General features: G+C 41.1%; 1 protein-coding gene across 2 annotated transcripts in view; it reads right to left on the bottom strand.

Moving 5' to 3' along the window:
* The window catches only part of PRKAR2A (protein kinase cAMP-dependent type II regulatory subunit alpha), a 146,769-nt gene that overhangs the window by 65,094 nt on the left and 61,131 nt on the right, over window positions 1-20,544 (bottom strand). For both annotated transcript variants that reach the window (XM_045080211.1, XM_045080208.1), the window contains exons 3-4: window positions 7,871-7,923; window positions 4,826-4,909 (exon numbers count right to left, since the gene is read on the bottom strand). In XM_045080211.1, coding sequence (XP_044936146.1) covers window positions 4,826-4,909; window positions 7,871-7,923 — 137 coding nt within the window. The remainder of the gene's footprint in view (window positions 1-4,825; window positions 4,910-7,870; window positions 7,924-20,544) is intronic.

The following is a 20,544-nucleotide window of genomic DNA, read 5'->3' as shown; positions in this document are numbered from 1 at the left end:
ATTTATTCATTTGACAGAGAGAAATCACAAGTGGGCAGAGAGGCAGGCAGAGAGAGAGGAGGAAGCAGGCTCCCTGCTGAGGAGAGAGCCCAATGTGGGGCTCGATCCCAGCACCCTGAGATCATGACCTGAGCCAAAGGCAGAGGCTTAACCCACTGAGCCACCCAGGTGCCCTACTACAGGTGTTGATCTTAACAGTATCATCAAATATAAAGGGCAGGGATGAGAAGTTACTTCACAGAGAGGCACAACTGCTCTGACTAGCCATGCGCATCACTGAACCTCTCTGAGCCTCCGTTAATTCATACTTTTAAAAGCATTTAATAGTTTCTAGCTCATTAATTTTTATGACTAAAAAAGAAAAATCTAAGGGAAGTATCACAAAAGGGGACTCAAAAACTGACATTAATGGACAACTACTACTGCTTCAAACATGTATATACAACACATACAATTATTTATTACTACCTGCTCTAACAGGAAGGTAACTAACTGTACTGGTAAGTACAGTGAAAACAAAACAATGCTATTAAATTTTAACAAAACAGTGCTCTCAGTCTAGGGCCAGCATCCTGTTGGGGAGGGAGAGCAGTGACTGTCAGGGGGTACTAATGAATACCAACTTCAGCTCAAAGAACGACTTTCTGCTTGGAAGAATGTGGACTGCAGATGTGGCAAGGGAAAACTTTACTGCCACATAATTCCATGTGATTTAGTGTCTGTCAGTGTGACGGTGCTACCTAAAATAACTGAGTGTCACTAAAAGCATCTCTAGTTCCATAGTTCCATGTGTGTTGAATGCTGAACAAGATGAGAAATACTAAAAAGGAAGTGAGAGTCACGTGCATTCCAAACTCACATGGAATGTGAGCCCAGTGTTGCCAGAAATCTCATGTTCAAATACAGGTAACAATTCAAATTTTCATGTACAATACAGACCAAATACACACTAGCTGTAACTGGCTTGTGGGCTGTCCACTGGCAGCCTCTCGTTCTGAGTTATTCTTCTTTAGGTCTGGACTCTTCAAAAACATCAGTGTCGTAAGATAGAGTGAGGAGTAAGGGGAGGATTCTAGGTTAGAGATGACTAAAATGACACCATGACAACCAAAGGCAACATGTGATTCAGGACTGAAAAATAAAACAAAAAAGCTGTAGAGAACTGGGAAAATCTGAATATGGAGTGGGTGTTAGATAACACTACTGCATCACTGTTACTAATGGTCTTGTGCTAATGTAGGAGAATAACCTCATTCATAGAAAATACATCTTAAGGTGTTTAGTGGCTAAGTGTCAAGAAGTCTTAAACATATTCATTAATGGCTCAGAACAAAAGAAAAAAAGCAGTTCACCTGTACTTACGTGTGTGGACATACACACACGAGAGAAAATAAATGTGACAAAATGTTAACAACTGGTCAGTCTAGGTAAGGGTACATGAGGGTTCATGGTATTATTCTTTCAACTTTTTTGTAAATTTGAAATTTTAAAACCAGAAATTTGGGCAATATATTTTTATTTTACTTATTTATTTATTTTTATTTCTGTTCTTTTTTTTTTTTTAAGTAAGCTTTACACCCAATGTAGGTGTAAATAAATTTTTAAAAATGAAACAAATACACTCATCAGAATGGTTAAAATTTGAAAAGATAGATACTATCAAATGATGGAGCAACTGGGAATCTCATATACTGTTGAAGGAATGCAAAATGTGACGACTGCTTTGAAAAAGATCTGGCAGATTTTTATAAACTCAAACATATACCTACCCTATGACTCAGCAATTTTGCCCTTGGGTATTTTACTGGAGCAATGGGGGAAAAAAGTTCACAAAAAAGACTTATATAAAATGTCCACAGCATTATTCATAAGAGCTAAAAACAAGAAATAGGTCAGCCTGGTATCCATCAGCAGGGAAAAAAATGGATAAGCAAACTAGTATTTTCTTTTTTTTTTTAATTTTTTTTTTTGGAAGATTTTTTTTTTTTTTTTTTTTTTTTTTTTGGTCAGAGAGAGAGCGAGGAGAGTGAGCTCAGGCAGACAGAGTGGAAGGCAGAGTCAGAGGGAGAACCAGGCTCCCCACGGAGCAAGGAGCCCGATGCGGGACTCGATCCCAGGACGCTGGGATCATGACCTGAGCCGAAGGCAGCTGCTTAACCAACTGAGCCACCCACGCGTCCCTAGTATTTTCATATAATGGCACAATACTCATTATATGAAACAAAATGAACAACAAAATGAATGATGTAACAGCACCAGCAAGAAGGCCTACTGACACCACGACCTCTTGATATGATGCCCTCAGAAAGAGACAATGTAAGTTCTATAGCAGTCAAGCCAAGAATATATGTCCATAGTTCAGTGATGATGAAACATCAGACAAATCCAAATTGAGGTACTTTCTATAAAATAATGACACTCTTCAAAGTGTCAAGATTATGAAAGACCAGGAAGGACTGAAAACCATGACAAAATGAAGAGAAATAAGAACTAAATGCAATGTGGGGTTCTGGATTGGATCCTTAAACCAGAAAAAAGGAAACCGTAAGTGAGAAAAACTGGTGAAATCCCAATAAGGTTTGCCGTTTAACTAGTAGTATTATAACAATGTTAATTTCCTGGTTTTGCTCATTGTTCTATGGTTATGTTAAGATGTTAATACCAGGGGAAGCTGGATGAAGGGTATATGGGAAATCTGTACTATTTTTGCAGCTTTCTTGTCAGTCTAAAATGAATTCAATATAAAAAGTAAAAAAGGAAACGGAATGAACTACTGATACATGCAACAGGGATGAACCTCAAAAACTATGCTGAGTGAAAGAAGTCTCACACAAAAGAGTGCCTATTGTATAATTCCATTTATATGAAATCCTAGGAGAGCCAAAATTAATTTATTATAGAATAAATCAAAATAGTAGTAGCCTCTGAGAGGAGGGGGGCCAGAACTGTTCACAAGGGGGCATGAAGGAATTTTCTGGGGTGGGGCAATGTTCCATAACCTGTTGGGGAGTTCGGATTACCGAAGTGCATACCTTTCTCAAACCTCAGTGGACGCACTTAAAACTTAGGCAATTTCACTGTATACAAACTTTGTATCAAAAGACTGTAAACAGGGGCGCCTGGGTGGCTCAGTGGTTTGGGCTGCTGCCTTCGGCTCAGGTCATGATCTCAGGGTCCTGGGATCGAGCCCCGCATCGGGCTCTCTGCTCCGCAGGAAGCCTGCTTCCCTCTCTCTCTCTCTCTGCCTGCCTCTCTGCCTACTTGTGATCTCTGTCTGTCAAATAAATAAATAAAATCTTTAAAAAAAAAAAAAGACTGTAAACAAATACTGAACTCTAGTTCCATGACATGCAGGCTGAAGTTCTTAAGGGAAGGTATAATGATATCTGCAACTTACTCAAATGAACCCAAAAAGTAAGATGGGTTAAGTCAGAGGCCAGCAAACAGCTGCCTGTTGTTGTAAATAATGTTTTACTGGACACAGCCACACCCTTTCATTTATGTTCTGTCTGTGGCTGCCTTCCTGCTGCAATAACAGACTTGAGTAGTTGTGACAGACATTTACTACTTTGTTCTTTAAGAAAAAGTTTACTGACCTCTTTGCTGAAAGATGGGTAGATGGTATATAATATAACAAGCACAGTAAAATGTTAATCATAGAATCAAAGGCAGAGGATAAATGTGTGTTCTGCAGAAGTCTTCCAACTTTATTTTATTTGAGTACTTTCGTGACAAAAATGTTAGAAAAAAGTCATTACATCTGACATTTTAGTTATGAATAAAATGGTAAAATGGTTTTCTTCAACACTAAGAAAACTGAATATTAGATTGACACAGCAACTCCCTTAGAACATCTGATGATACAAAATTTACAAGGGGTTTTTGTTCAGTAGGTAAAAGCAAATTTTCTTTACACTAATACAGATGGATCTTCTAGGGAAAACAGGAGATACAGACCAGTATTTCCCAAAACCAGCCTTTCCTTGATGTCATGGTCCTTGTTTTATTCACCTGAGACTAACAAAACTGACTAAAGTTCTGGCTATTCTTATAACCACACAGCTACCACATGACTGCTTTATAGATATCAGGGATGATTGTGAGGATGTCATTAAAAGACTTCTCTGCAGGAGTTGGGTTGGAGGGGAACCTTAACCCCATCCTTCTTGTCTCCGCACATTCTAGGATTCTCCAGGAGGCCCCGTACCTCATCCACTCATGCAGCTTCGGCGTCTGGCTCTCAAAGTAAAGAAGTAATGAAATCTGAAGATTCTCTGTGCTCGTGAGGTAGCCTCTGCCCTCTATCTCCACCCAAGGGAGGGAAGACAGGTGCAAGCACAGATCCTACACCAGAGCCCTGCAGCCACACACCACTCCCCGTGTCTGAGGTCTTTGCTGAGAAGTAATCACAAGACATGTCCTTCATCTAAGGCCTGAGAAGTCACACACCTCCAGTGGGTTAACTGTGACCAGAGAAGAGAATTCCATAATACCTTTGGAGAAATTACTCTGCAGCATAAATTCAGACCCTCCAAACTAAGCCAGGGTCATGTGAACGTGAACATTTCCTTTTAAGACAACCAAACTGCAAGATCCTCAAATGGTATATTCTCGGAAGAAGTACCAAAGCAGTTCAGAGAAATACTAGAAGTCATCTGAAATGCTCATTATGAATTATGATTGTCAACACAATGCAAACATCTGTAAGTAGGATGATTCTAAAGTTTTATGCCTCATATGGCTGAGGCTAAGATGACAAAAACTGTTTGAATGACAAATAGGAAAAAAGCTGAAAGACAAAAATATTCTTAAAAACCAACGTTACCTGATCAAGATTTTTGAAAAGGAGAATATCTTTGCAAGCCTCCTGAAGTCTGCATCTCTGTTGATCAGTTTTAGGATGAATCACCTGTCAAGCCAAATAAAACCAGGGAAATATTTTTATTCCGTTTTAAAATTCAACTTTACTTACAGATCGGTACATTTCTTTCTCCTAAAAAGTGGGGAAAATTAAGAGCATGTTTACGGACTTTAATTCTATACAAATACCAAGCAAGGCCCTGACCATGGCGGGGCACTGGGATGGGGGCAGAGCTCTCACCCTGGGGCCACTCACTGACCGTGTGCCTGGTAGCAAGTAAGCTACCCCCCCCCCCGGGAGCCTCAGCATCATCTGTGAAGCGGAGGGCTATTGATCGGTTCACTCAACAGATACTAAGCATCTACTAGGTGCCAGGTACTGTTTCACGTCTGGGGACATGGGGAACGCACAGATAAAAACACCTGCTCTCATCCAATAAATCTGTGAAATATGTTAGAGAGTGACAAGGCCAAGAAGAAAAATAAGGTAGGGAAGGGTGATTTAAAAAAAAAAAAAGAGTGTTTATGTGTGTGGAGTGGGCAGATGAGGCCTCACTGAGAAGGTGACATCTGTGTTAAGATCTAAAGGAAATGAGGATGACCTGAGGGAGTGGGTCACGTGGGCATCTCCACAGGAAGAGCACCTCGAGCAGAGGGAAGAGTAAGTGAAAACAAAGCTCTGTGGCAGGTGAAGAGCATGTCTGAGAAAGAACCAGGAGATGGGTGTGACTCAGGCAGAGCATGGGGTGAAAGGTCAGGAAGAGACCACATTGGGTGGCTACTAAGTGAAGAACAGCCTTGAGGGAAGCAAGAGTGGAAGCCAGGAAACTACCATGATTATTCCAGTGCCAGATGGTGGTGGTGAGAACTGGCAGGAGAGGTAGCCATGGAGGTGCTGAGACAGTAGAATGCTGGATGTGTTTTGAAGACCGAGCCCATTGGATTTGCTGGAAAACTGAACATAGGTATGAAAACAATAAGAGCAGCTGAGGGTGACCCTTGAGTTTTGGACCTGAGCCCTTGGAAACATGGAACTGCCATGAATTGAGCTGGGGAAGACTGTGGGAGGAGAAGAACATAAAGGGAAATCATCAGGAGCTCCGATTCAGTGTGAGGTGCCTACTGAAATCTAAGTGCAGACGGCAAGTCAACAACGGCTGTGTGTGCTGGACTTCAAATATCCACACTTTAGTAGAAGTGGTGCCGTCTGCTAAATGAGTCGTCAGAAGGATTACGTAAGTTATACATGCAGTATGTAAAACAGTACCTGGTATTTAGCAGGTGCTCAAAACCTGTCATTATTTGTACTGTTACTGAATAGTTCACTAAACTAAAAAAAATAATTAGTGCTTAGTATCGCTGTTATAATTCAGAGATTATCTGAAAAGATAGACCTAAAAAGAAGTATATTTCTTAATCTGATGAGAAATAACAGATGTCAAAGGATTAAGTGTTTTAAATTTGTAATATTAAAAAGTTAGTAAAAAACTGCTTTAGGGGCGCCTGGGTGGCTCAGTGGGTTAAGCCGCTGCCTTTGGCTCAGGTCATGATCTCAGGGTCCTGGGATCGAGCCCCGTATCAGGCTCTCTGCTCAGCAGGGAGCCTGCTTCCCTCTCTCTCTGCCTGCCTCTCTGCCTACTTGTGATCTCTGTCTGTCAAATAAATACATAAAATCTTTATAAAAAAAACAAAACAAAAACAAAAAAACTGCTTTAATTTTTTTGGTTGGGGGAGGGCCAAGGGGGAAGGAGAGGGAATCCCAAGCAGACCCTGCACTGAGCATGGAGCCCAACGCAGGGCTCTATCTCATGACTCTGAGATCATGGTCGGAGCTGAAATCAAGAGTTAAGTTAACTTCCTGAGCCACCCAGCTGCCCCTCCCAAAAAACTGCTTAACTGCTTTAACTTTTTAAAAGTCATCAAGAATTTTATAATATCCAGAATAAATTTTTTAAATTTACATATCTATTATATTCATACAATGGTAGCATTTTATTATTAGAATGCTTCACAAGTCTTTCATGGGCTGCTCATTTTAAGGCATATTTGAAAGATCATTAAAGCTTCTTTTATAATATCAATCTTTTAAAAATGGTGGTTCAGATACACTTTTATAAAAATAATTTGGTAACTGTACAAAAGTTTAAAAAATCTGAGTTTTTAAGAGAAGATCAAAAGTGAACCGTAGTCCTGCCACAATCATTATTAACATGTGGGATATAATCCCTCCGAAATAATTCTTTGTACTAATAACTACTAGACAGATGGATAAATATATATATATAAAAGTTTATTTAGTTTTTTTTTAAAGATTTTATTTATTTGACAGAGAGAGATCACAAGTAGAGAAGCAGGCAGAGAGAAAGGAAGGGAAGCAGGCCCCCCGCTGAGCAGAGAGCCTGATGTGGGACACGATCCCAGGACCCCGAGATCATGACCCGAGCTGAAGGCAGCGGCCCAACCCACTGAGCCACCAAGGCGCCCAGTTTATTTACTTTTTTAAGTAATCTCTATACTCAATGTGGGGCTCAAACTCACGACCCTGAGGTTAAGTATTAACTTGCTCTTCCAAATGAGTCAGCCAGACACCCCAGATAAATCTTTTAAATTCTTTTTTATTTTAGAAAATGGCTGCAAATTCTCTTGATTTGAGTGTACCATAATTTAGCCCCTGGCAATCCCCTATTTGGGGGCATCGTTCCCATTTTTACCATGACGACACTGTGATGATCTCTGTTTATACATCCTCAGGAAGGATCCAGCTGTGTGTTAGGGATGACTTCTCCTTCAGGTAACAGCTGAGTCAGTTGGCTTGACTGTGTTTAAGGCTTTGAGAGCTACAGCTAGGTACCCCATCTTACCATAAACTCAACCACTCCTGTTTTCATTCTTTTTAATATCTGTCATTCTGGCAGATTAAAAAAATAGCATTTTGTTGATGGTGTAGATGAGGAGAAGGGGTGAGTGGGGAATAAACAATTCTACCTAAGGCCTTCACAGTAGTTCTTACCCTTGGATCAGTATCTTCCTCTTCCTCATCAGGGTTATAGGTCTCAGCACAGACTAAATTTGGAGAGAAAAACACAAAGAGAAAAGTGAATAAAACAGATGTGTATTTTTACTGGAAAAATAGGAAATGAACACAGTTTCCTGTTATTCACTGTTTTCTAAAACTATAATGATTTTTAAAGCCCTCTCATCAATTAATAAATACATTAAGTACCTACTCATGCCAGGAATTCTATTAAGTGCTAAAATGCCAGCTTTCTAGGGATTGGTAGTCCCAAATAGGAGAGAGCTGCTAAAATATATCATAGAGTAAATCCCACAGTAGTGGCAAGGACAAGCAAGGAGGTGTTGTCTCTGTTGAATTTTTACTCAGGGGTGCAAAACCAGAAAGTGTAATGTATGCAATATCACATGGATATGGATATGAAATAGTTATGAAAAAAATTATGAAATAACTGTAAAATAATTATTATTTCCAAATACACGAATATGAAATAATTATGAAAAGAATTACAAAATTATTAAAAGAAAAATTGCTGGACATCATTTTGTACATGAAAGACTTAAAAATAAGAATGAATTTTAAACAAAATGAGTATTATGTGTCAGTCTTTGTTCTGGGTACAATATTATATAAATCTAAAATCAACTTGATTTTCTTTGTAGGTAGCCTGTGTTTTTTGTGCTTGGCTGCCTGCAGGACTTGTCTCTGTTGCAATTCAAAGGTTCAGAAAATATTCACTAAACATTTGTTTATAACAGCAAAATATCAGAAATGACCAAAATACCCAAAAATATGATATAAGTAACTATTTGAATAATACACTATAAGAAAGAATGAGGAAGATCTCCATGGGCTGATAGTTGAGTTCTAGGGAAAAATAGTAAGGTGGAGCATATATGTAATATGCTATCACTTCCATAAGAAAGGACTTCTATGAGAAAGAAGGAGAGCTAAGAAGAAGGGAAAATAAATAAATAAATAAATACACACACACACACACACACACACACACACACACACACACAAGTTGTTTGTTTGTTTTTTTAACCTATCTATTTTTCCAAAGGGAAACAAGACAAGGATAAACCAGGAAGTTAACAGGCAAGGAATGCAAATGGTTCTCAACCCTACACTCAATGCATTCATGTGATGGCTAACAGCTAGGGGACAAACTGATACCTACTGCTCTCAATTTAACTCCTTGACTCTTAGACACATTTACTCACTGCAGCTTTGGTCTAGCTGCATCCCAGCTTCTCTTTACTATTGATTCTCTGAACTCGTGGAATATCTGAGAAATGGTATGTCATGTAGACAGGAGTCCCGTCCCTGCCTAGCCTACAGTACTCTAGTGGGGGCCACATCTCCTGTAGTGTAATGCCATCAACACTCTGCCCACCCAACAGGGATCCAACATCCTTACACAGAGAAAAATTGGGGGTGAGGGACGTGCCTGGGTGGCACAGTTGGTTAAGCAACTGCCTTCGGCTCAGGTCATGATCTCAGGGTCCTGGGATTGAGCCCTAAATCAGGCTCCTTACTCAGCGGGGAACCTGCTTCTCCCTCTCCCTGCTGCTCCACCACTTGTGCTCTCTCTCTCTCTAATAAATAATTTTTTTTGTAAATTATGGAGAAGGAATTTAAGAGGCCAAATACCATTCTAGTCCCTAAAACAACAGCATCAGGTGATGTTCTGCAGGATGGTATGCCTAATCCCTGGCTGGTCCAGGCTTTGGGTAGCTGAGCCAGGGAAGTGACAACAGGATGTAGATAATGTCACACCAACTTTCTCCAAGTCATTCCTGATTCTGCAAGATGAGCTCAGCTACATTTATCTCAGATCTGTCCTAATAATTAAGACACAAACTTTCTTGCCTGCTTCTCCCTCTCCCTCTGCTGCTCCCCCTGCATGCACTCTTGCACTTGCTCTCTCTCGCGCTCTCTCTCTCTCCACCCCCCATGCTCTGAGGAAGGAGGAAGTAATAAGGAAACTGCATTGACAGCAGACACTGTTAAACTGCAAGCCTCTTACACTGTTGGTGGGAATGCAAGTTGGTACAGCCACTTTGGAGAACAGTGTGGAGATTCCACAAGAAATTAAAAATAGAGCTTCCCTATGACCCTGCAATTGCACTACGGGGTATTTACCCCAAAGATACAGATGTAGTGAAAAGAAGGGCCATCTGTACCCCAATGTTCATAGCAACAATGGCCACGGTCGCCAAACTGTGGAAAGAATCAAGATGCCCTTCAACGAACGAATGGATAAAGAAGATGTGTATATGGACCATACACACTATGGAGTATTATGCCTCCATCAGAAAGGATGAATACCCAACTTTTGTAGCAACATGGACAGGACTGGAAGAGATTATGCTGAGTGAAATAAGTCAAGCAGAGAGAGTCAATTATCATATGGGTTCACTTATTTTTGGAGCATAACAAATAACATGGAGGACACAGGGAGATGGAAAGAAGAAGGGAGTTGAGGGAAATTGGAAGGGAAGGTGAACCATGAGAGACTATGGACTCTGAAAAACAGTCTGAGGGTTTTGAAGGGACGGGGGCGGGCGGAGGTTGGGGGAACCAGGTGGTGGGTATTAAGGAGGGCACGCATTGCCCTGGGTGTGGTGCAAAAAACAATGAATTCTGTTATGCTGAAAAGAAATTTTTTAAAAAAATCTGAAAAACGAAACAAAACTGCAAGCCTCTTGGTTCTCTGTGCTCGTGATTAAGGCTGTCATTAGCAGCCCAAGTTTCTAAACCAGAAATTTGTAACTCATCATGACTTTCTTCGTTCACCTCTTATCTAATGAATATCTCAAATTCTACTTCAGAAATGTCTTCTTAGAAAAATGCATTTCAAAACCCTCACTTCGGAAACAGATGAATACAAGAGTGTTCTTATACTAACTTTCTCTACTTCTGCATATGCATGGAAATTTTCACTTAAAAATTTTAAAATAATAAGGCTGCAGGGTTGAGACTGACAGGATTTTACTGATAATGACAAGTCTTGGGCTAGCCTTTTTCCAGGCTTGCTTTTCCTCTGATTTTGAAGGAAAGTATTTTAGCGACTTAGCTTATTTTTATATTTTTATTTTTTAAAAAAGACTCGAAGATCTTTCTTTTAAAAAGATTTTATTTATTCTGAGAGAGACAGCGAGCATGTGCGTGTGTGCCTGAGCACACATGGGTGCATGGGGGTGGGGTGGAAGCGGATTCCACACTGAGCACACAGCCCAACTCGGGGCTCGATCTCACAACCCTGAGATCATGACCTGAGCCAAAATCAAGAGTCACATGCTTGGAAAGAACCAAGATGCCCTTCAACGGACGAATGGATAAGGAAGATGTGGTCCATATACACTATGGAGTATTATGCCACCATCAGAAAGGATGAATACCCAACTTTTGTAGCAACATGGACGGGACTGGAAGAAATTATGCTGAGTGAAATAAGTCAAGCAGAGAGAGTCAATTATCATATGGTTTCACTTATTTGTGGAGCTTAACAAATATCATGGAGGACAAGGGGTGTTAGAGAAGAGAAGGGAGTTGGGGTAAATTGGAAGGGGAGGTGAGTCATGAGAGACTATGGACTCTGAGAAACAATCTGAGGGGTTTGAAGTGGCGGGGGGTGGGAAGTTGGGGTACCAGATGGTGGGTATTATAGAGGACACAGATTGCATGGAGCACTGGGTGTGGTGAAAAAATAATGAATACTGTTTTTCTGAAAATACATAAATAAATTTAATTAAAAAAAAAAAGAGTCATATGCTTAACCAACTAAGCCACCCAGGTGTCCCTCGTTTTTATGTTTTTAGATATTAACAAACTGAAGCAGCCAATGTTATAGTCTTTAAGTCTTAAGGTACAGCACTGTGCTTTAAACAAAAATAGTTATTTCAAGTAAAATTAATATGAATGTCTCTATTTGTAGAAAATCATTATTTTATTTTTCAAAACTGCTTTTGAATTTTACCCTCTTCTTCTGAACTCCAGATTCACCTCCATTGGCCTCTTCCCTCTGTTTCCACCCAACCTCTCTACTTCTTCCTAGTCTTGATCCCAAATCACTTTTCTCATCTTTCATGTAAAAATCCATCTTTAACTGTCTCTGCGACTGTTGCCCCAGAGTCTGTGTGATCCCCTATGAAGCCTCAAGAACAACACTAAACGGCATAAGATGCTTAAACCTACTGAAAATGAAGACTAAAAGAGGAGCACAATCCCTTGTTCCAAGGAACTTGACTTGCCACAGTTCTCCAGCAGATGTCACTGGTCAGCAACATGAAACTGCACAAAGTGTCAAGAACCCATCCAGCACAATTTCTTCTGAATTTAATTGATGCTTCTGTCATCCAGAAATGTATCATTTTTAAAAAGATTTTATTTTTAAGTAATTCTACACCTAATGCGGGGCTCAAAGTCACAACCCCGAGATCACGACTTGCCCACACCACTGACTGAGGCAGCCAGGCGCCCCCAGAAATGTGAATCATTAAAATGTACTGGTGAGAGAAAACTCCTTCATTTCTACAAAGAAACAAGCACAGATCCCAGTCACAGCCTGAGGCTCTATGCTTTTCTGCTAGCTCCCATGACAAGTTGACTCAGCCTATGCGTATTAGTCAACCTGGGCTGCCATAACAATATATCCAGCTGAGTGGCTTAAAGAACAGAAATCTATTTTCTCACAGTTCTGGAGGATGGAAGTTCAAGACCAAGGTACTGGCACGTTTTATTTCTCCTGGGGCCTCTTCACTTGGCTCATGGGTAGCTGCCCTCTCACTGTGTCCTCACATGGCCCTTTGTCTCGGTGGTGGACTCTTGGTGTCTCTTCCTCTTATAAGGAAACCAGTCTTATTAGATTAGGGCTCCACCCTAATAACCTCATTTAACCTTAACCGCCTCCTTATTTTAAAGGCCGTTTCTCCAAATACAGTCATATTGGGGTTAGGCCTCACACAGGAATTTTAGGGGGATGCAATTCAGTAAGTAATACTGGGTTTCTAAATTATTTTCAGTAATGTTTGGTCATATTTCACTGGAAGATAGCTGCTGATGGAAAAAAAATACTGAATACTGTGAAAGGATAGCAAGACAAAAGTCAGTATTTCAGTCAATTATAGCATGTTCACCTTAAAAGGGAGGGAAGCCTGGGGAAGGAAGAGCACCTACCATGCAGACATGAGTGCTCACCATGGCCCAAGAGTCTCAGCAGACTCTATTGACTTGTCAGAGTCTTCACCAGAGTCAGACACTCCCTGCCCAAATATGGCATGATGTCAACACACAACTTTCGATTAAAATGCTTTGAAGCTTCAGCACATATTTAATAAAAGAAAGGGCTTTCTGGGGATGAAATTTTTTAATTAGCAGAATCAGACTAACATTTCAAACTCAGACAGTTAATACTACTTTAGGACTATTTCAAGAAAGGTGCCTTTAAAGAATTTATGAACTCTCTTCATTTAATGAATTTATCACATGATACAGGACTGTTCTGCTAGAACTTAAACGTGGAAGGCACAGCTTTTCAATTCCATTGCTTTGCAGTGACGAGACAGCATCAAGGAGGGGAGAGCTCATCTCTGCATGCACTGGTGTCTGAGCTTAGGCCCACCCACTGCTCTCTCACTATTTCTCTGTGTCTATCACTTCAGGAGCAAGAGGGGGTAATAAACTAAAATCATGTAGAAGATTAACAATAGGAGGGGACATTTACAAGACTGGGCTGAGGGGCACCTGGATGGATCAGTCAGTTAAGCATCTGACTCTTGATTTCAGCTCAGGACCCTGAAATTGAGCCCCTCATCAGGCTCCATACTCATTGGGAAGTATGCCTGAAATTCTCCCTCTCCCTCTCCCCTCTCAAATAAATAAATAAAAAGACTGTATTTATTCATTTGAGAGAGAGAATGAATATGCACAAGTCAGGGGAGGAGCAAAGGGAGAGGGAGGAGCAGACTCCCCGCTGAGCAGGGAGCCCAAAGGGGGACTCGATTCCATTCTAGGATCATGACCTGAGCTGAAGGCAGATGCTTAGTCAAGTGAGCCACCCAGGTACCCTAATAAATAAATCTTAAATGAATAAATTAAACACAGGGCTGGGCTCACAGGAGATACCCAACAACTGTTACCTCTTTTATGATGCTTTATGTTATGGACTATTAGTCAGACATGCTGAGTTGCTGCTGGAGTCTCTGACACAGCACATGTCCTCACACAGCTAGCTATTGCTGAAATCCTTGGATCACATAGGAGCACCATTCCCTACCTCTCTTTCCAATCTTACTTCATCTCCTCACCCCCAGCCAGAACAGCCAAATCCAGTTCACCCCCGTTCGAGTCTTAAGATATTCTTTCACCTAGAATGCACTCTTCTTGGTACTAGCCAAACGGTAACCATGGTTTACAAAGTCCGGGGCAATTTCTGCCTTCCTGAAAGAAGGGTCTCTTGACTTCTTTTTCTGCCCACAGTAATTTCTCCTCCTGATTTTTGATCCCTTCTTTCGTTCCTTTCTCCTATCCATCCATCCACATTTACTGACATTTTTCTAAGTGTTAACCGTATGCATAAATGAATAAAATGGACAAAACGCTGCCTGATTGGGGCGCCTGGGTGGCTCAGTGGGTTAGGCCGCTGCCTTCAGCTTGGGTCATGATCTCAGGGTCCTGGGATCGAGTCCCACATCGGGCTCTCTGCTCAGCAGGGGGCCTGCTTCCCTTCCTCTCTCTGTGATCTCTTCCCTTCCTCTCTCCTACTGTGATCTCTCTCTGTCAAATAAATAAATAAAATCTTGAAAAAAAAAAAAAAAACCTCTGCCTGATTGGAGCTTACACTCTAGCATATGGAACTAGGCAATAGGACAAATAACTTAGGAGGGAGACAGCACAAGAGAGACAGTAAGGAGAAAATAAAGTGAGGGAGATAGGGTGTGTGTGTGTGTGTGTTGGGAAGAAGAGAAACTAGATACAATGAATATGGACAACTCCTTCAAGGACTTTGCTACAAAGATATAGAGGGGGAAAAGGGTGGTGGCTGGAGATGGAAGGGTGGTTTTAAAAAGTTTTATTTTTTTTAAAAAAGTGGAAGTCAGGGGTGCCTGGGTGGCTCAGTGGGTTAAAGCCTTTGCCTTCGGCTCAGGTCATGATCCCGGGGTCCTGGGATCGAGCCCCACATCGGGCTCTCTGCTCTGCGGGGAGCCTGCTTCCTCCTCTCTCTCTCTTGGCCTCTCTGCCTACTACTTGTGATCTCTTTCTGTCAAATAAAAAAAAAAATTTAAAAAGTGGAAGTCAATGCTGTGTTTCTCTGCTGAAAAGAAGAATCCCGAGGAAGGATAAAGAGTACACAGGATCAAGAGGAGGGAAGTGCGGGAGGGATGAAGGGGTGAACTCTAGTGTGCAGGGGGACACTAGACTAAGAGGCAGGTAAGGAAGGATAGATGTGGTGGTGGGAATCTATGGAAACTACCTTCTGTAGCTTCTGTTTTCTTAGTTAAGAACAAAATCATCTGCCAGGCATGAGGACTGAGGAGGAGGTGCAGGTTTCAGGAGAGAGAAGGTATGTGTCCGAGGCAGGCCCCTGGCCAGGGCGGCCTCCGCCATTAAAAGATGGCGCCTGGCTAGTTGCCAGGTTAGGATTGCCTCCTGAGACTAAGCCTAACGCCCAAAGAGGAAGTAAACAGCATTGGTTGCTAGCGAAGTTGTTCGTTTAGGTGCACAGCCTGATTCGCTCCCTCCTGTACCCTGCTCGCTGATTGGTCATGTAAGCGTATATAAGAGTGTAGACTTGCGGAAATAGAGAGAGAGAAGATGCATCCGAACCAGGGTTCTTGTTGTCCTTGCGGGGCGAGGGTAATAGGTATGAAAGGCTTATCTGGGAGAACAGGAGAGTGAAAGAGGTGCGGAGACACAATGGGATTGCTGGCATCCGGAGCCTAGTAGCAGTGAACGCCAGGTACAGAAGGTGAGATCAGTCAACAGGGCTGTGTGTTTTCCTTTCAGTCAAGTACTGCTGTGGTCCGGAAGCAGAATAAGTGGACAGCTGGGCTTAAACAGAATATCGTTTAGACAAGCAAGGAAAAAGGAAATTGAGGGTATGTGCCACAGAATGGTTACAATCGCTGATCAAGGAATTTAAGGTAGTAAAAGATGAGGTGAGGAACAAAAAGGAAGATCAAGTTGTCAGGGTTGGGGCAGGACAGCAAAAGAGTCCAGGCAAGGGCAGGTGGTGGAAGATTAGGATCACTGATGGAGTATGAACAATCATAATGCTTGGGGTACCTGAGTGGCTCAGCTGGTTAAGCATCTGACTCTTGATTTCAGCTCAGGTCATGATTTCGGGGTCATGAGATCGAGCCCCGTGTCAGCTTATGATTCTCTCCCTCTCTCTCCCTCTGCCCTACTCTTAAAAAAAAAAAAAAAAAAAAGAGTTGTAATGCTTGTCATTTCAGAGTATGATGGGGTGGCTGAAGTAGGGTAGAAGAGAGGAGGTCAAGGAATGGAAGGGCAAGACACTGACAGAATCATCTATGTGGAAACAAGAAGAAAGCAGCTCATGGATTATTAGATAACTAAAACGAGGAGGGCAGGTGGCTTATAGAATATAATAATACCAGGTTTGAAGGGTGAGGAGGGAGAGAGAATAGTCTGGAAGCACTAAGGAGTATAGATACATTTACCCATCTCCTGTCCATGTTACAAGAAATGTAAAAGAGAAGAATCACCATTTGAGAAGCCTGCAGAGCAAGCCAAGCTTCAGCTAGATCCAGAAGATGAATGCCACATTCAGAGAGCAGGCTGAGAATGTAGGGGATTTAGATGAAAACTGACCAAGAGGTTCAGAGGGTATAAGAAAGGGTCCTTAGAGGTGGGAAGGGTAGTACTTAGGACACACGCCACCTTCAAGCACATTAACACCTTGACTGTTCCAAGAGACCTGACTTTTGCTTTGTCCTCAGTTTCTGCATCTGTACAATGGGGATAATCATGCATGTACCTCAAAGTGTTAATGTGAGGATTATGTTCAATGATACAAGGGAAGCATTTAGAGAGACCTTAATATTGTACACCTAGCACATAGTCTGGATTTAAAAAAACATTAGCAGGGTGCCTGGGCGGCTCGGTGGGTTAAAGCCTCTGCCTTCGGCTTGGGTCATGATCCCAGGGTCTTGGGATCGAGCCCTGCATCGGGCATTCTGCTCAGCAAGGAGCCTGCTTCCTCCTCTCTCTCTGCCTGCTTCTCTGCCTACTTGTGGTCTCTGTCTGTCAAATAAATAAATAAAATCTTAAAAAAAAATTTTTTTAAAAACATTAGCTGTTCCTATTTTCTCCCCTGAACAATCATTTTGGATTCTTTTAAGAATCTTTTATTTGGGGGCACCTGGGTGGCTCAGTGGGTTGGGCCTCTGTCTTCAGTTCAGGTCATGATATCAGGGTCCTGGGATCGAGCCCTGCATTGGGCTTTTTGCTCGGCGAGGAGCCTGCTTCCGCCCCCCCCCCAGCCCCGCCTGCCTGCTTGTGATTTCTCTGTTGAATAAATGAATAAAATCTTTTTTTTAAAAAAAAAGAATCTTTTATTTTAACTTAACATTTGAATAATATTACAAAGTTTTAAATCTTCAACAAGATTATAAAATCCAGGGGCGCCTGGGTAGCTTAGTTCATCAAGCAACTGCCTTTGACTTGGGCCATGATCCCAGGGTTCTGGGATCGAATCCCATGTCAGGCTCCCTGTTCTGCAGGACAGCCTGCTTCTCCCGCTCCCTCTGCCCACTGCTCCCCCTGCTTGTACTCTCTCTGTCATGTAAATAAAATCTTTAAAAAAAAATCTAAGGAGGAGGGATAATACCATGTGCTTGTCTGAGTTCTCCACAGTTTAAGGCCTAAACAAAATGACAGAAACCTCAAGCAGGGACTCATGAGCACCATCTGTGACCTCTGAAGGAGATGTCACTGTACTCTCCATCTCCCAGATCTGTCCTACAGATGTCAAGAGATAGTACTAATTGTTTGGGGGAAAAGGAGGTACAGAGCAAGGATGAAAAAATATGGAAGATAACAGCTCATGGATCTCATACCAACCTTAATTCCCACTCTATTTCTTCTCTGTAATGTCTGCCTACACATAAGAACATATTTTTTTTTCAATCTCCTTTCAACAGACTTTAGTGTACAACCTTACCAAAGGCTTTCTGAAACAAATGAGCAGATTTTCCCAAAGAAAAGAACTGAGACATAGAAAAGGGATTCCTAGTCTCACTACGTACTAGGTCATGTGACAATTTAAAATCAAGAAACCTTCCCAGAATGACAGGATATGAATAAATGATATGATACATAGAGCTCACATAGCAATTTTGAAATATATTAACATCCCCACAGTATAATCAAATAAACTCTAGATGCATCCAAAAGTCAAACATTTTAATTTTAAAGAAACTTCCAGAAAATATATTTACCAGCTCTAAAAAGGGGGGACCTTCTCAGCTTAAGAGCAATTATTTAAAAATATATAATATATATTCATATACATATATAATATATACTCATATACATATATATACATATAGTCAATAAATATTTAGTGAGTGCTTGCTATGTGCCAGGCAGTTTTCATGGAACCAGTCACATATTAAAATTTTTGAGTCATTAAAAAAAATAGCAAAATTAAAATAAGTAGTACAAACAACAAGGAAAATTTTGCATTAAAAATTTCAAAGGGTTAGGCACCTGGGTGGCTCAGTCAGTTGAACATCTGACTCTTGGTTTCAGGTTTCAGCTCAGGTCCTGATCTCAAGGTTGTGAGATCAAGCCCTGCGCCTGGCTCCATACTCAGCACAGTCTGCTTGGGATGCTCTCCCTTCTCCCTCTCCCTTTGTCCCTCCTCCCCGTTCACGTTCTCTCTCTCAAATAAATAAATCTTTTTTTTTTTTTTTTAATTTCAAAAGGTTGGGGCACCTGGGTATCTCAGTTGTTCAGTGTCTGCCTTTGTCTCAGGTCATGATCCCAGGGTCCCGGAATCAAGCCCTGAATCAGGCTCCCTGCTCAGGAAGGCTACTTTCTCCCTCTCCCACCCCCCCTTCTTGTGTTCCCTCTCTTGCTGTCTCTCTCTCTCTCCATCAGATAAATAAATAAAATCTTTAAAAAAAATTTTTAAAGGTTCAAATCATGACAGAAAAATTTACTCAAACTTTTATAAAAAATAATCTGGATCATAATAAAGAAAAATATTGTCAAACTAGTTCCATATAAGAAAATAAAAATAGATTTCTCATATTTGGAAAACATTCATTTTTGTTAATAATCAAAAGAGTGCCAAATAAAACATTCTGAAGTACAATTTTACATCTAAACTAAAGTAGTAGGTACTGGCTATGTTGGTGAGATGGTGGTGGAAGAGAAGCCTTTGTAGGGTGTCTTTCTCCCTGCAGTCTATTCTGTAGGCTGCCTCTGAAAAGCAATACACAGAAAAAATGCAGGTAATCCTCAGTTTCTGACCAGAGCATGCTACCCAGCCTATGACTGAGGAAACAGTTTTAGTGGCTCAACATTGTAGGCAAGTAGTTAATACAGCATAATTTAGAATACGAGAAATAGTAAAAATATGAAAAGAGTTTTTACGAAGAGACATTTTTCCAAAGAAGACATCCATGGCCAACAGACAAATGAAAAGATGTTCAACATCACTTATCATCAGGGAAATGTAAATCAAAACTACAATGAGATATCACCTCACACCTGTCAGAATGGCTAAAATCAACAACACAAGAAACAACAGGTGTTAGCAAGGATGTGGAGAAAGGGGAACTCTTTTGCATTGTTGGTTGGAATGCAAACTGGTACAGACCCTCTGGAAAACAGACAGAAGTTCCTCAAAAAGTTAAAAATAGAACTAGGGGCACCTGGGTGGCTCAGTCATTAGGCATCTGCCTTCGGCTCAGGTCACGATCCCAAGGTCCTGGGATCAAGCCCTGCATCAGGCTCCCTGCTCAGCTGGAAGCCTGCTTCTCCCTCTCCCACTCCCACTGCTTGTGTTTCCTCTCTTTCTGTGTCTCTCTCTTTCAAAAAAAATAAATAAAATCTTAAAAAAAAAAAAAAAAGAACTACCCTATAATCCAGCAATCACACTACTAGGCATTTACCCAAAGAATACAAGAATACGAATTCAAAGGGATACGTACACTCTGAAATTTAGAGCAGTATTATCTACAATAGCCAAATCATGAAAACAGACCAAGTGTCCATTAACCAATGAATGGATAAAGAAAATGTCTATGTGTGTTGGGGGTGTGTGTGTAATGGAATATTACTCAGCCATAAAAAAAAGAGAATGAAATCTTGACACTTGCAATGACATGTATGGAGCTACAGAATATAAGCTAAGTGAAACAAGTCAGTCAAAGAAAGACAAATACCACATGATTACAACCATATATGGAATTGAAGAAACAATACAACTGAGCAAAGGGGGGAGAAAAAAAGAGAGGGAGGCAAACCAAGAAACAGACTCTTTTTTTTTTTTTTTAAGAAACAGATTCTTAACTACAGAGAAGACAATGATGGTTACCAGAGGAGAGATGGGTGGGGGAATGGGTTAAACAGGTAATAGGAGTTAAGGAGTACACTTGTGATGAGCACAGGGTGATGTATCAAAGCGTTGA

Source organism: Mustela putorius, unplaced genomic scaffold (assembly GCF_011764305.1).
Source record: "Mustela putorius furo isolate JIRA1106 unplaced genomic scaffold, ASM1176430v1.1 tig00000095_pilon_pilon_pilon, whole genome shotgun sequence".
In the NCBI taxonomy this organism is placed as follows: Eukaryota; Metazoa; Chordata; class Mammalia; order Carnivora; family Mustelidae; genus Mustela; species Mustela putorius.
This window is presented reverse-complemented; position numbering and strand designations above follow the sequence as displayed.